Source organism: Leptopilina boulardi, unplaced genomic scaffold, assembly GCF_019393585.1.
Source record: "Leptopilina boulardi isolate dan_hultmark-lab unplaced genomic scaffold, ZJU_Lbou_2.1 LbouV2_98, whole genome shotgun sequence".
In the NCBI taxonomy this organism is placed as follows: domain Eukaryota; kingdom Metazoa; phylum Arthropoda; class Insecta; order Hymenoptera; family Figitidae; genus Leptopilina; species Leptopilina boulardi.
In genome coordinates this window covers 183,516-196,129 of record NW_026138047.1, presented here as the reverse complement: position 1 = coordinate 196,129, position 12,614 = coordinate 183,516, and the positions used below count along the sequence as shown (strand labels likewise).

Below are 12,614 nucleotides of genomic sequence, written 5' to 3'. Positions count from 1 at the left end.
GCATATGTCTTCCCTATGTATAAACATATACGGTCCCAAAAATTCAAAAATCATAATTTGAATCTCGAGGAACAAAGGGTTCGCGAGATACCGCGCGGGACTGTGGGTGGTTTGGAGTGGGTGGTGCACAGTGGATGACTCAAAAGTGAAAGGTGCGCGGCAGATGAGCGCGTACGGTCACCGGGCCCATTGGTAGTCCATGCGTCAAGTGGGGATGGAGTTCAGTGGTAGGATGTTGTGAATGGTGGGGGCTACATGCACCTCAGGCGATTCCTATGGCAAGGTAAGTCATTCTGTTTCAGCTTCCAGAATAAGCAGCATCAGACCTCTGGCACTCGCAGCAGTAGAATTGAAATAATTAAAAAAAATTTGTTTATTTTTTTAATTAAAATTTTATAATTATTTGTTTTTAAACTTTTAGAATATATTATCTATAACCATCATCAATAGAGGGCGCTACTGGAAGATATCTACTTACTTTACCACTTTCTTCCCACTTGATTATTACCAAACCAATGGTAACACTACTTTACCATAGTGTTACCGACCGTTGTTGTGAGATGGCGCTGTTGCTCGCGGGAATTTTGAATTGTTAACCCGTTTCAGCATCTAGGATTACCAAACAGGACCAGGACTCAAATATTTTTTTCTGTTACAGGTTTCTACAGCAATCCTTTCTTAAAAACGAGAAGTGTAATCGGCTAACTTCATGCGCAGATACCTTTCCTCATTGGTTTAAATCATAGTCGTGACGTCTGATTTGCTTAAATTCAAATTCGTGAAATCTGATTGGTTTTTAAAGTGGCGACAGGTAAACTGCAGCTAACTTCAAGTGTAGATACCTTTCCTTATTGGTTGATTTTAAATGTTCTTAAAGGAGAGTTCAGAATACGATTCGACGCGTTGATAGCGACGCGTCGGTCTTTAGGGGGAAACAAGGACAAACAATTCGAGAGACAAAGACAGAATGAACGTCGACGCGTCGCTATCAACATTTACTGTTCGTGATTTTACGCCATTTTGATAATTCATATTTGGAAAACGCGAAAAAGTAATATTTATACAGTTCTGTGTCAATAAAGAAACAAATAGTGAAAATTGATATATAGTACTTATAATAATTTGTTTCTTTGAAAAAATTAGTGAAATAGTGATAAATGTGATTATTATTTTTGTGTGTAAAAAAGCAATAAATAGTGAAAAAGTGCATTTACCAATAGTGTTTTGTTTAAATTGTGTAAAAAATCGACAGAACATAATATTTCTACATTTCTGTTCCTGTGAAAAGGAATAGTAAAAAAGGTTAAAATTTTATTGTTTTTAAAAGTGATTAATTAAAAATGTGAAATTGCTAGAGAAGAATGTGCTTTGTTATTGAAAAAATTTTTTGAAGTGTTTGTAATTGTTGTGTTGTGTTAAAATATTTTCTAAAAATAGAATTGTTTCACATGAAATAAAAGTGATGTAAACAGATATAACAAATTTAAGAATTTTAATTAAGATAAATAAATGAAAGTGAGAAATTAAAAATGTGAAATTGCAATATAATTGAATTGTTTGATTATTAAAAAAGTGAAGAATGTATTTTAGTATTGAAATTTTTTTTTGAAGTGTTTATAATTGTTGTGTTGTGTTAAAATATTTTTAAAAAATAAATAGAGCAGTTTCACATAAGATAAAAAGATAAAATCAGATATGACAGATTTAAGAATTTAATACACAGAATTCAAATACACAGATATCATAAAATTAAAGTATATAATATCATTTAATCGTATTGATAGATATCTTTACATTATTGATACATTATATGGAGCAGTTTCACATAAGATAAAAAGATAAAAACAGATATGACAGATTTAAGAATTTAATACATAGAATTCAAATACACAGATATCATAAAATTTAAAAATATATATATTAAATCGTATTGATAGATATCTACATTATTTATACAATATATCTTTACATTAGCTACAAAATATCTTGCAAATATATCAAACTTTTCAGTTAAAACGCATGAGATTCTTTGTTTTATAAGCTTGAAAACAAAGTGTTTACATTTTCTATAAATTTGTAATAGGTTATAAATTTTATGGAATGTAAATTAAATTTTCCAATCTAATCATGCCAAAAAGACGTGCAGTACGTTCTCCTTCGGAAGAAGAACAATATGCCTTCAACATCATTAAATATTGATAACGTTGTATCTATTGCACCAAATATTTCCATTCTAACAGGGTCAAAAAGACGAGCACTACGTTCTTCTTCAGAAGAAGAACAGTACCAAGTTTTAAAACTTCAAAGAAAAGCAGATTCTCAAAGAAGATACCGTCAAAAAGTAAATGATAATGTTAAAAATATTTCAAATAATTCTAATAATAATTTTCGTATAGAAGTCGATAGTATGCCTTCAACATCATTAAGCATTGATAATGTTGTATCTGTTGCATCAAGTACATTAAAAAAAATAAAAGTCGACAGCTTTTATGAAAAGAGTGATGTTAAACATAAAGAATTGGATTCAAACAGCGATCCATGTACAGATCAATTTGTAAATATTCTTTCTCAAAGCTTGCCTTCAACTTCATCAAGCACTGAGAATTATGTGTCCATTGCATCAAATGAAATAAGAAATAAAAATGTTGATTACACTGTTCAAGAAAGACAGTCATATCATTTTAAAAAAGCTGATTATCAACAGCAATTATCGAAAAAGGAATCGGAATTTTTCTCAGATTGAAAACCTGTGTAATAATTGTACAGATACAGTTATAGAGGAACATTATTCTGGTGAAATGAACATTTTATGTAAGCATTGTAATGCTAAGCATTTTAAAGCAGAGCAAGTGCCCAATAAAAAAAATTCTTTTAATGATTGTTGTAAGCATGGTGAAGTTATTCTGGAAGATTTACCTAAGCCACCATTAATATTGCAGAGTTTATTTGACGGAACGCATGAACTATCAAATCATTTTCATGAACGTGTTCGATGTTATAATAATTCATTTGCATTTGCATCCTTTAATGCAAATTTAGTTGATTTTAATAATACACGTCCTGGACCTTATTGTTTTAAAATACATGGTCAGGTTTATTATCAAATGAATACATCTATATATGCTGAAGATAACAGCAATCCTTCATTTGGACAATTATTTATCGTGGATCAAAACGAATCCACAGACATTCGATGTAATCAATTTCAGACATTAAACCGAGATATTATTAATGCAATTGACACTGCTCTTCGGGATTGTAATATCTTCGCACAATCTTACCGTATGATGCATGAAGAAATGGAAAAATCAATGACTGAAAATAACCTAACCATTGAGCCTGAGATGCAATTATTATTTACATTGAAACCGGGGATGGAAAGTAGACGATACAATATACAAAAAGTCAATGAAGTTGCTGCAATTTTTACTACAACTACAGATGGTGATATTCCAGAATCATACCTCACTTTGTATAATAAGAGAAATAAAAATTTACAATATGTAAGTTCTATGAACCCTAATGTTGAGCCATGGATATATCCATTATTTTATCCATATGGTACGAGAGGTTGGGATGAAAATATGACTTGTGTTAACTCTAATAAACGAGTTTCACGGTCTGCATACATCAAGTTTAAAATAGCGTCTAGAGATGACAATGTTATTTTAAAAGGTGGACGATTATTTCAGCAATGGATTGTTGATAATTATGTGAAAGTTGAAAAAGATAGGACAAATTTCTGTCGAAATAATCAATCAACTCTCCGTGCCGAAAGTTACAAAGGGCTAATTGATCATTTACAAAGAAGGGCAGATGAGTCGAACAGTGAGGTAGGTAAAATTGTAATTCTTCCATCATCATTCACAGGTTCACCAAGAAATATGTTAAAAAATTATCAGGATGCGATGGCTATTGTGAGAAAATTTGGGAAACCAGATCTATTTATTACGATGACATGTAATCCAAATTGGCGTGAGATACAGGAAAATTTACTACCTCATCAAACTGCAGCTGACAGACCAGATATTGTTTTTAGAGTTTTTAACATAAAGAAAAATGAAGTGATTAATGTAATTGTAAAGGAGAAATTATTTGGTGAAATACTTGCATATGTGTATGTTGTTGAGTATCAAAAGCGTGGATTGCCTCATATGCATTTATTAGTAAACTTAAAGCAAAACAATAAAATAACCACATCAGAGATTGTTGACAAATATATTTCTGCAGAAATTCCAGATCCATCGGAAAATCCTGTACTTCATGATATTGTTATGAGAAACATGATTCATGGTCCATGTGGGAGCTGGTGTAAAGATGAAAATGGTAAATGTTCAAAAAGTTTTCCAAAGAAATTCTGCTCAGAAACAATAATGGATGAAAATGGATATACGACGTACCGTCGTCGCAATAACGGAACTTTTAATCGTCCAAATAGAGGAACAGCAGATAATCAGTACGTTGTCCCATACAACCCTACATTATTACAATTATTTAATTGCCATATTAATGTAGAAGTTGTTTCTAGCATTAAATCAGTAAAATATCTGTATAAATATATTTATAAGGGGCATGATGCTGCTGCTATTGAAATAACAGATAGTGCCAATAGTGCAACTTCTATAGAATGTGATGAAATTTGAAATTTCATTGAAACTCGATATGTAAGTCCCGTTGAAGCGTGTGACAGAATTTTTGGAAGACCAATACAGAATAAAAGTCATTCTGTTACCCGATTACCTGTTCATTTACCCAATGAACATATCGTTACTTACTTCATTAACTTTAACATTATTTTCGATGTGTCCTTTTCTTCAACTAAAAAGCAACGTGTCCTCTTTTTCAAAGAAAATTCGACGTGTTCTTTTTTTCCACTAACCAAGCGAATATTTACTTTTATATGAGGGTTTATTTTTATTACTCAATTATTATATATAATTCAAATCCTTAACTGTTCACTTCATAGTTAAGTATTTTTCTTTCAAGCAATTGTCAATTGTACTTTTCTTTATTTTTACAATACTTTCATTATATCGACATATTTTGAAATTATCAAAAATGAAGGAACTACAATATAATAAATAACAACTTCAGATTAAACTATAAACCTAACTAATATTAATGTAGGAAATAATTAATTAATCGTAAAGAAAGTACAAAAAATCCGCGCGCTGTAGCGCGCGGTCGGTCTCGCAGAAGAAAAATAGCTTTGACTGAAATAGAGAGCGCTACATGTTAACAAAAGTGGGGGGTTGAAATAAAGTGGGAGGTTGGAAAAAAAGTGGGGTTCCAGGGATATAATAGGTAACGCAAACCTGGTAGATTCATTCTGTTTCAGTTTCTAAGACCGACAACATCAGCATCGATACTAGCAGCAGTAGAATCCATACCAATAACATTAGAACTCTAACAGGATTTATATATAGCTGTGTTCAAATGTCATCAGGACTCTAGTAGTATTCTTATAACAGGGTTCCGATTTTAACGTCAGCAAAATCAATTTCTACAAGTGAGGTATAAAATAGAGTGGAAGGGAGGGGGTATAATGTTCAACATAGTTTAAAAGTCATTTCTCATGTTACAGATTTTTAAGAAAGGGTAGAGGGTAATGTCAAAACTCTGACCTACACCTTAAAATTCACTTTGTTGCAGATAGAAGTATCTGAAGAGCAAATTTAACCTGCAAGATACGTTATGCAAAATTCTTTCACTGTGGAGTACAGTACCATTTTTTTCCAACAGACTGTTTTATGTAAGTTTCTTAAGGTTACCTTTATTTAAATATACGTAATAATCATAGTAATAGTAGTAATATTAATAACAGATTTTCCCTTATTCTGTTACAGGTAATTACAATAAGCATCATCAACATTTAAACATCAACTCTACATTAAGTGCTTTTTCATCCTTCCGTCAGAGATTTCTCGGAGCTGAGCATTAACTTTGGACTACATTTCTTTGTTTTGTTTCAGCGTCTACTTTTTTTTGTTTCAGTGTTTAGTATTTTTTGTTTATTTTTTTATTGAACAATGTCCCAACGTAGAGTTATTAAATAAAGAGTAGCACCTCCTGATAGCATCAATGAAATTGGTGAAGTCTCAAAAATTTGTCTTGATGTTGCCGATGTAGAGTTGAGATCTGTAATGTCCAAATCGAATGATGAGCGAATCATTAGCACATTTGAGTGGTATAATAAGTATAAACAACATTACGCTTTTTTGAAAAAGTTTTCTAAAAAGTTTAGCATTAAAGGTCCTCAAAATGAAAGAATTTTAAATTTATTAAGGGGGGAACACCAGTTGTAACTTTCGAAAAATCGAATTTTTTTTTTGTGCATTTTCTTAAAGTATACATATTTAGAAATGTGTCTGTAAATTTCAAAGTTGATCCGGTGAAAAATAAATGAGATATACAGAACACTGCAGCGGCGCGTCCCGTGGCTTTATACAAGGTGGCCAGCCATACCTGACCCTAACGACACATGGCCTTTTCCTATGATTTAGAAACGGCAACCACTGCGGAAGAGTTATTATATGGTCCAGGAATCGATGACTCTTTGTAACTTGGAAACAAAATTTCTCCTGAACAAAAAAAAGTAAGTTGAAACTTTGAATGCGTTTTTCTCAAAATGACATTTTCCAAGTCGGTGACCACGATTACTCGAATACCATTAAACCGATTTATTTAAAATTTAGTGTGCTTCATTTACACATATAAGTCTAGTTCGTGATCGAAGGATTTTTTTTTTTATGCAAAACTTTTTTTTATATAGCTGAAAATCGACCGTATTTTTTTAACGAAAATCATACTTTTGACTTTGACAGGTCGCCAATTTGTCAAATTTTTTTTTTTTTTTAAATCCTTCGATCACGAACTAGATAATCTTATAATAAATGTAAATCAATTTCATTTTTGTATTTCAGACGAAGTATACTTGCAGAATGCTGGTCACCGCAATTCGCCTTTTTTCTTAAGGCGCCACTTCAATGGCTCATATCTCCAAAAGTTTTTGTTAAAAAAATTTTTTTTTTCTTTTAAATTACAGCTTTTTACATGTACTTTTAACTAATAAATAGTATTCTTTAAAAAGATTCATTGTTCTTTTGGAAAATATTCTTGTATAAAGCATTATTTTTTGAGTTACAACTGGTGTTCCCCCCTTAAGAAAAATTAATTATTATCAATGTCACTTTGATTCGCTAATGAAACGCGGTGCAGGAATTGATCACTCTAATGAAAAAATTAGATGGGTTGTAACTGATAGAGCTTTCAATTGTATATTGCAATCTGGAAGTATAATAAATATACTTCATAAAGATATTAATGAATTCTTAGATGATACATTCAGTATTTTTATGGTATAGCGGAATTTGATATAAAATCATTTATTGCTAGGACGAATGATATTTTTCCGACAACTCAGTTAGATAATTTTTATAATGATAATGTTAAACAAGTAACATTACGGCTTTGTGAAGAATTTCAGGACAAAGAATCAAATTGGCAACTTGATTCTATTCAAAGGTTAGATGTAAAGTTTAATAAATATAATCCCATGCATGCTAGTTCTTTCATTGAACTGCCACACAGTGGGAAAAAAATGACCCTCTGTGGACAAAAATCTACCGACAACACAAATCTTAATCGATTTTAATATTTTTTTTTAAAATACTCGGAGAGGTTTTTCCTGTAACGCACAACTGCGATAAATTTGATTTATTTCAAACTAACCTTAAAAATGATACCTATATATAAAATTACGTTATTAGGATGGTTTAAAAAATAAAAAAATGATTAATTTTGATATAGCAGAGAGTATTGTGAACCCTTCTTGATCACTGAATGCGAATTTGACATTAAAATTGCAAAATTTTAAAATTCAAAATGGCGGGTGCAATATGGCAGGCAATGTTTTATAAAAGTCACCAAATTCACTCGAAAGTTGTTATTCAGGGGTTTTTAAGGTCGCTGGTTACGAATCTGAAGTCAAATTTCAAAAATTCAAAATGGCGGATCCAATATGGCGGATAAGAAAATAAAAAACTAATTGGATTTGCTTGAAAGTTGTTACACGGGGGTTTTTTGGGTCGCTGATTACGAATCCGATGTCACATTTCCAAAATTCAAAATGGTGGATCCAATATGGCGACCAAAAAAAATTTAAAATTCACTAGATTTGCTTAAAACTTGTTACTCGGGGGTTTTCGGGGTCGCTGATGACGAATCTGATGTTAAATTGTCAAAATTCAAAATAGCGGATATAAAATAAAAAATAGGAAAAGAACTAAGCGCAATTGCGCCTACATCTAGGGTTTCGTGGCGCTTTAAATTTTAATTAAAAAAATCAAAAATAAATAATTTAAAAATAAATAATAAAATTTATTTTATAAATTTACCTAAAACATTAGGTAAAATGTCCATTCGATAATGTCCACTATTAAGACATGTCAACTCTTGGACATGTCAACTATAGAGACATGTCAACTATAGGGACATATCAACTACTGGGACATGTCAACTATAGGGACATGTCAACTATATGGACATGTCAACTATTGGGACGAATCTGAAGTCTGATTTCAAAAATTCAAAATTGCGGATCCAATATGGCGGATTAAAAAATTAAAAACTCATTGAATTTGCATGAAAGTTGTTACTTGGAGGTTTTTAGGGTCGCTGATTACGAATCTGAAGTCAAATTTAAAAAATTCAAAATGGCGGATCCAATATGGCGATCAAATTTTTAAAAAGTTATTAATTTTTAGGGTTTCGTTGCCCATGGCCGAAAGCCTTATAGTTTCACTTTGGCGTCCGACTGTCCGTAGTATATTTTGGGGCACCACAGCTCCCAAAATAAAATTTTAGGGCACAGATCGCAAATTAAAATTTTGGGGCCCCACAGATCCCAAATTCAAATTTTGTGGCCCCACAGATCCCAAATTAAACTTTTAGGACACCACAGATCCCAAATTCAAATTTTGGGCAAACATAGCTTCCAAATTAGAATTTTGGGGCACCACAGATCCCAAATTCAAATTTTGGAGCCCCACAGATCCCAAATCTCCATTTACTGAATGGACATTACATGTCCCATTAGTTAACATGCCCCTACAATTGACATGTCCCAGTTGTTGACCTGTCTCAGTAATTGACATGTCCCAATAGTTGACATGTCCCTATAGTTGACATGTCCCAGTAGTTGACATGTCCCTATAGTTGACATGTCTCTATAGTTGACAAAATTCAAAATTTGGGGCACCATAGCTCCCAAATTCAAATTTTGGGACCCCACAGATTCCAAATCTCCATTTACTGAATGGACATTTTCCCGAATGGACATTACATGAATGGACATTACATGTCCCATTAGTTAACATGCCCCTACAATTGACATGTCCCAGTAGTTGACCTATCTCAGTAATTGACATGTCCCAATAGTTGACATGTCCCAATAGTTGACATGTCCATATAGTTGACATGTCCCTATAGTTGACAGGTCCCAGTAGTTGATATGTCCCTATAGTTGACATGTCTCTATAGTTGACATGTCCAAGAGTTGACATGTCTTAATAGTGGACATTATCGAATGGACATTTTACCTAATGTTTTAGGTAAATTTATAAAATAAATTTTATTATTTATTTTTAAATTATTTATTTTTGATTTTTTTTAATTAAAATTTAAAGCGCCACGAAACCCTAGATGTAGGCGCAATTGCGCTTAGTTCTTTTCCTATTTTTTATTTTATATCCGCTATTTTGAATTTTGACAATTTAACATCAGATTCGTCATCAGCGACCCCGAAAACCCCCGAGTAACAAGTTTTAAGCAAATCTAGTGAATTTCAAATTTTTTTTGGTCGCCATATTGGATCCACCATTTTGAATTTTGGAAATGTGACATCGGATTCGTAATCAGCGACCCAAAAAACCCCCGTGTAACAACTTTCAAGCAAATCCAATTAGTTTTTTATTTTCTTATCCGCCATATTGGATCCGCCATTTTGAATTTTTGAAATTTGACTTCAGATTCGTAACCAGCGACCTTAAAAACCCCTGAATAACAACTTTCGAGTGAATTTGGTGACTTTTATAAAACATTGCCTGCCATATTGCACCCGCCATTTTGAATTTTAAAATTTTGCAATTTTAATGTCAAATTCGCATTCAGTGATCAAAATGGGTTCACAATACTCTCTGATGTATCAAAATTAATCATTTTTCCATTTTTTAAACCATCCTAATAACGTAATTTCATATATAGGTATCATTTTTAAGGTTAGTTTGAAATAAATCAAATTTATCGCAGTTGTGCGTTACAGGAAAAACGTCTCCGAGTATTTAGAAAAAATAAATATTAAAATCGGTTAAGATTTGTGTTGTCGGTAGATTTTTGTCCACAGAGGGTCATTTTTTTCCCACTGTGTGCCACCTAAAATCAAAGAAAAGAATGCTTACATTAATGTTCAAAATTTTAATGATAATGAATGCTTTAAGTGGTCAATTTTATCAGCATTTTATCCACCTCACATCATATAAGAGAGATACTTATGTAAATCTTTTACGCATTGAAGACCACTACATTGATGAAAGTTTCAAAATGAATGAAGATGTTGATATAGACATCCAATCACATAATTATCACTAGGTATAGATTAAAAATTTAACATGACTTGTAAGCAGTCAATTATCGAAACATAAGTGCATGAAGTATATTTGCGATCGTTGTTTGCATTATTTTCATAATAGAGATAAGCTTATTGCCCACACAGAAGATTGTGTTAAAGTAAATAATACAAAAATTATTTTACCAAAGTTTAGACAAAATATTGTTCAATTTAAGAATTTTTCCAATAAGGAGCGTGCTCCGTTTATCATATATGCAGACTGCAAGAGCTTATTGCTCTTCCCGTGACAGATTCTTCATCCATGGGGGATAATACAGAGGTTTTTCAAAACCATAAACTTCTAAGCATTGCCTACTATTTAAAGTGTTATGATGACACTTTGTCAGTATACAAAGCATCCCCTATTGATGAAGAAGATGTAGCGAAATGGTTTGCCACATCTGTAAAAAGATTATTGCGCATGGTGCTGCTAAGGTTAGAGATCATTGCCATATAACGGGTAAGTATAGAGGAGTCGCTCACCAAGATTGTAATCTACAATATCAGGATTCAAAAACTATTCCTGTAGTTTTTCATAACTTGAGTGGTTATGATGCTCATTTCATTATAAAAGCTATCGTAACTGAGTTTGAGGGTAAACTTAGTCTCCTTCCAATTAATAAAGAAAAATATATAAGTTTTACCAAACACGTTGAAGCAAGTGATATAAAATTTAAATTCATTGATTCATTCAGATTTATGACATCATCTTTGGATAAATTAGCGTCATATCTTACAAGTTATACTATTGTAAATTCAGAATTTCAAGTCTATGATATTGATCAAATTCAGTTACTAACCTGTAAAGGAGTTTTTCCATATGAGTACTTGGATTGCAGATCAAAACTTGATGAGGTACAACTACCGCCAATAGAGAAATTTTACAGTACCTTAAATGATTCAAATATAAGTAATGAAGATTATTTACATGCACAAGAGGTTTGGTCTACATTTAATTGTAAAAATATCTGTGATTATGTATATTTGTACATGAAAACAGACATTTTACTACTCGCAGATGTTTTTGAAAATTTTAGAGACTAATGTCTTGATGCACATGGTTTAGATCCAGCTCACTATTATACAACTCCTGGATTGAGCTGGGATGCTATGTTAAAGTATACAAATGTTCAGCTGGAACTTCTTACAGATATTGACATGATCATGTTTATTAAACGTGGTATTAGAGGTGGTGTTAGCCAATGTTCAAATAGATATGCTCATGCTAATACTCATTATATGAAAAATTATAATGAAAAAGAAGAATCATCTTACATTGTATACTTGGATGCTAATAACCTTTATGGTTGGGCTATGGTACAAGCACTTCCCTACGGTGGTTTTGAGTGGGTAAAAAATGTAGATAATTAATTTAACTTTAATATCCCCGATGATTCACCTTTTGGTTCTATATTAGAAGTAGATTTAGATTACCCTCAAGAATTGCATAACAGTCATAGTGACTTACCATTTTGTCCCGAACATTCAAAGCCACCTGGATCAAAACAATCGAAGCTGTTAACTACCCTCTTACCGAAACAAAAGTATATAATCCATTATCGTGCACTTAAACAAGCATTAGCACATGGTAATAAACTTAATCATATACATCTAATTTTAAAATTCAAGCAGTCTACTTGGTTGAAAAGTTATATTGATTTTAATACTATGATGCGAACAAATGCTAAAAATGAGTTTGAAAAAAATTTATTCATACTTATGAATAATGCAGTTTATGGTAAGACTATGGAGAATGTACGAAAGCATGTAGATGTCAAGCTTGTGACAAAGTGGGAGGGTAGGTACGGTGCAGAGGCTCTTATATCGAAACCTAATTTTCATTCAAGAGCTATCTTTAATGAAAACTTGATTGCTGTTGAATTAACAAAAACGGAAGTGTTTATGAATAAGCCAATCTATATTGGACTTAGCGTCTTAGATATATCAA

General features: G+C 31.9%; 1 protein-coding gene and 1 long non-coding RNA gene across 2 annotated transcripts; both read left to right on the top strand.

The window, feature by feature from the left end:
* The first annotated feature begins 3,104 nt into the window (after positions 1-3,104).
* LOC127290980 (uncharacterized) lies at positions 3,105-4,643 on the top strand. Its single transcript, XM_051319845.1, has one exon. It carries the CDS (start codon positions 3,105-3,107, stop codon positions 4,641-4,643), a length of 1,539 nt encoding a protein of 512 aa, XP_051175802.1.
* Positions 4,644-6,288: 1,645 nt separating this feature from the next.
* LOC127290978 (uncharacterized) lies at positions 6,289-7,091 on the top strand. The gene is made up of 2 exons (XR_007844521.1): positions 6,289-6,595; positions 6,924-7,091. It is a non-coding gene; the product is annotated as an uncharacterized LOC127290978 (long non-coding RNA).
* The last annotated feature ends 5,523 nt before the right edge of the window (positions 7,092-12,614 follow it).

Coding starts and splice junctions, on each gene's coding strand:
- LOC127290980 (XM_051319845.1), top strand. CDS start 3,105: ATGAATACATCTATATATGCTGAAGATAACAGCAATCCTTCATTTGGA.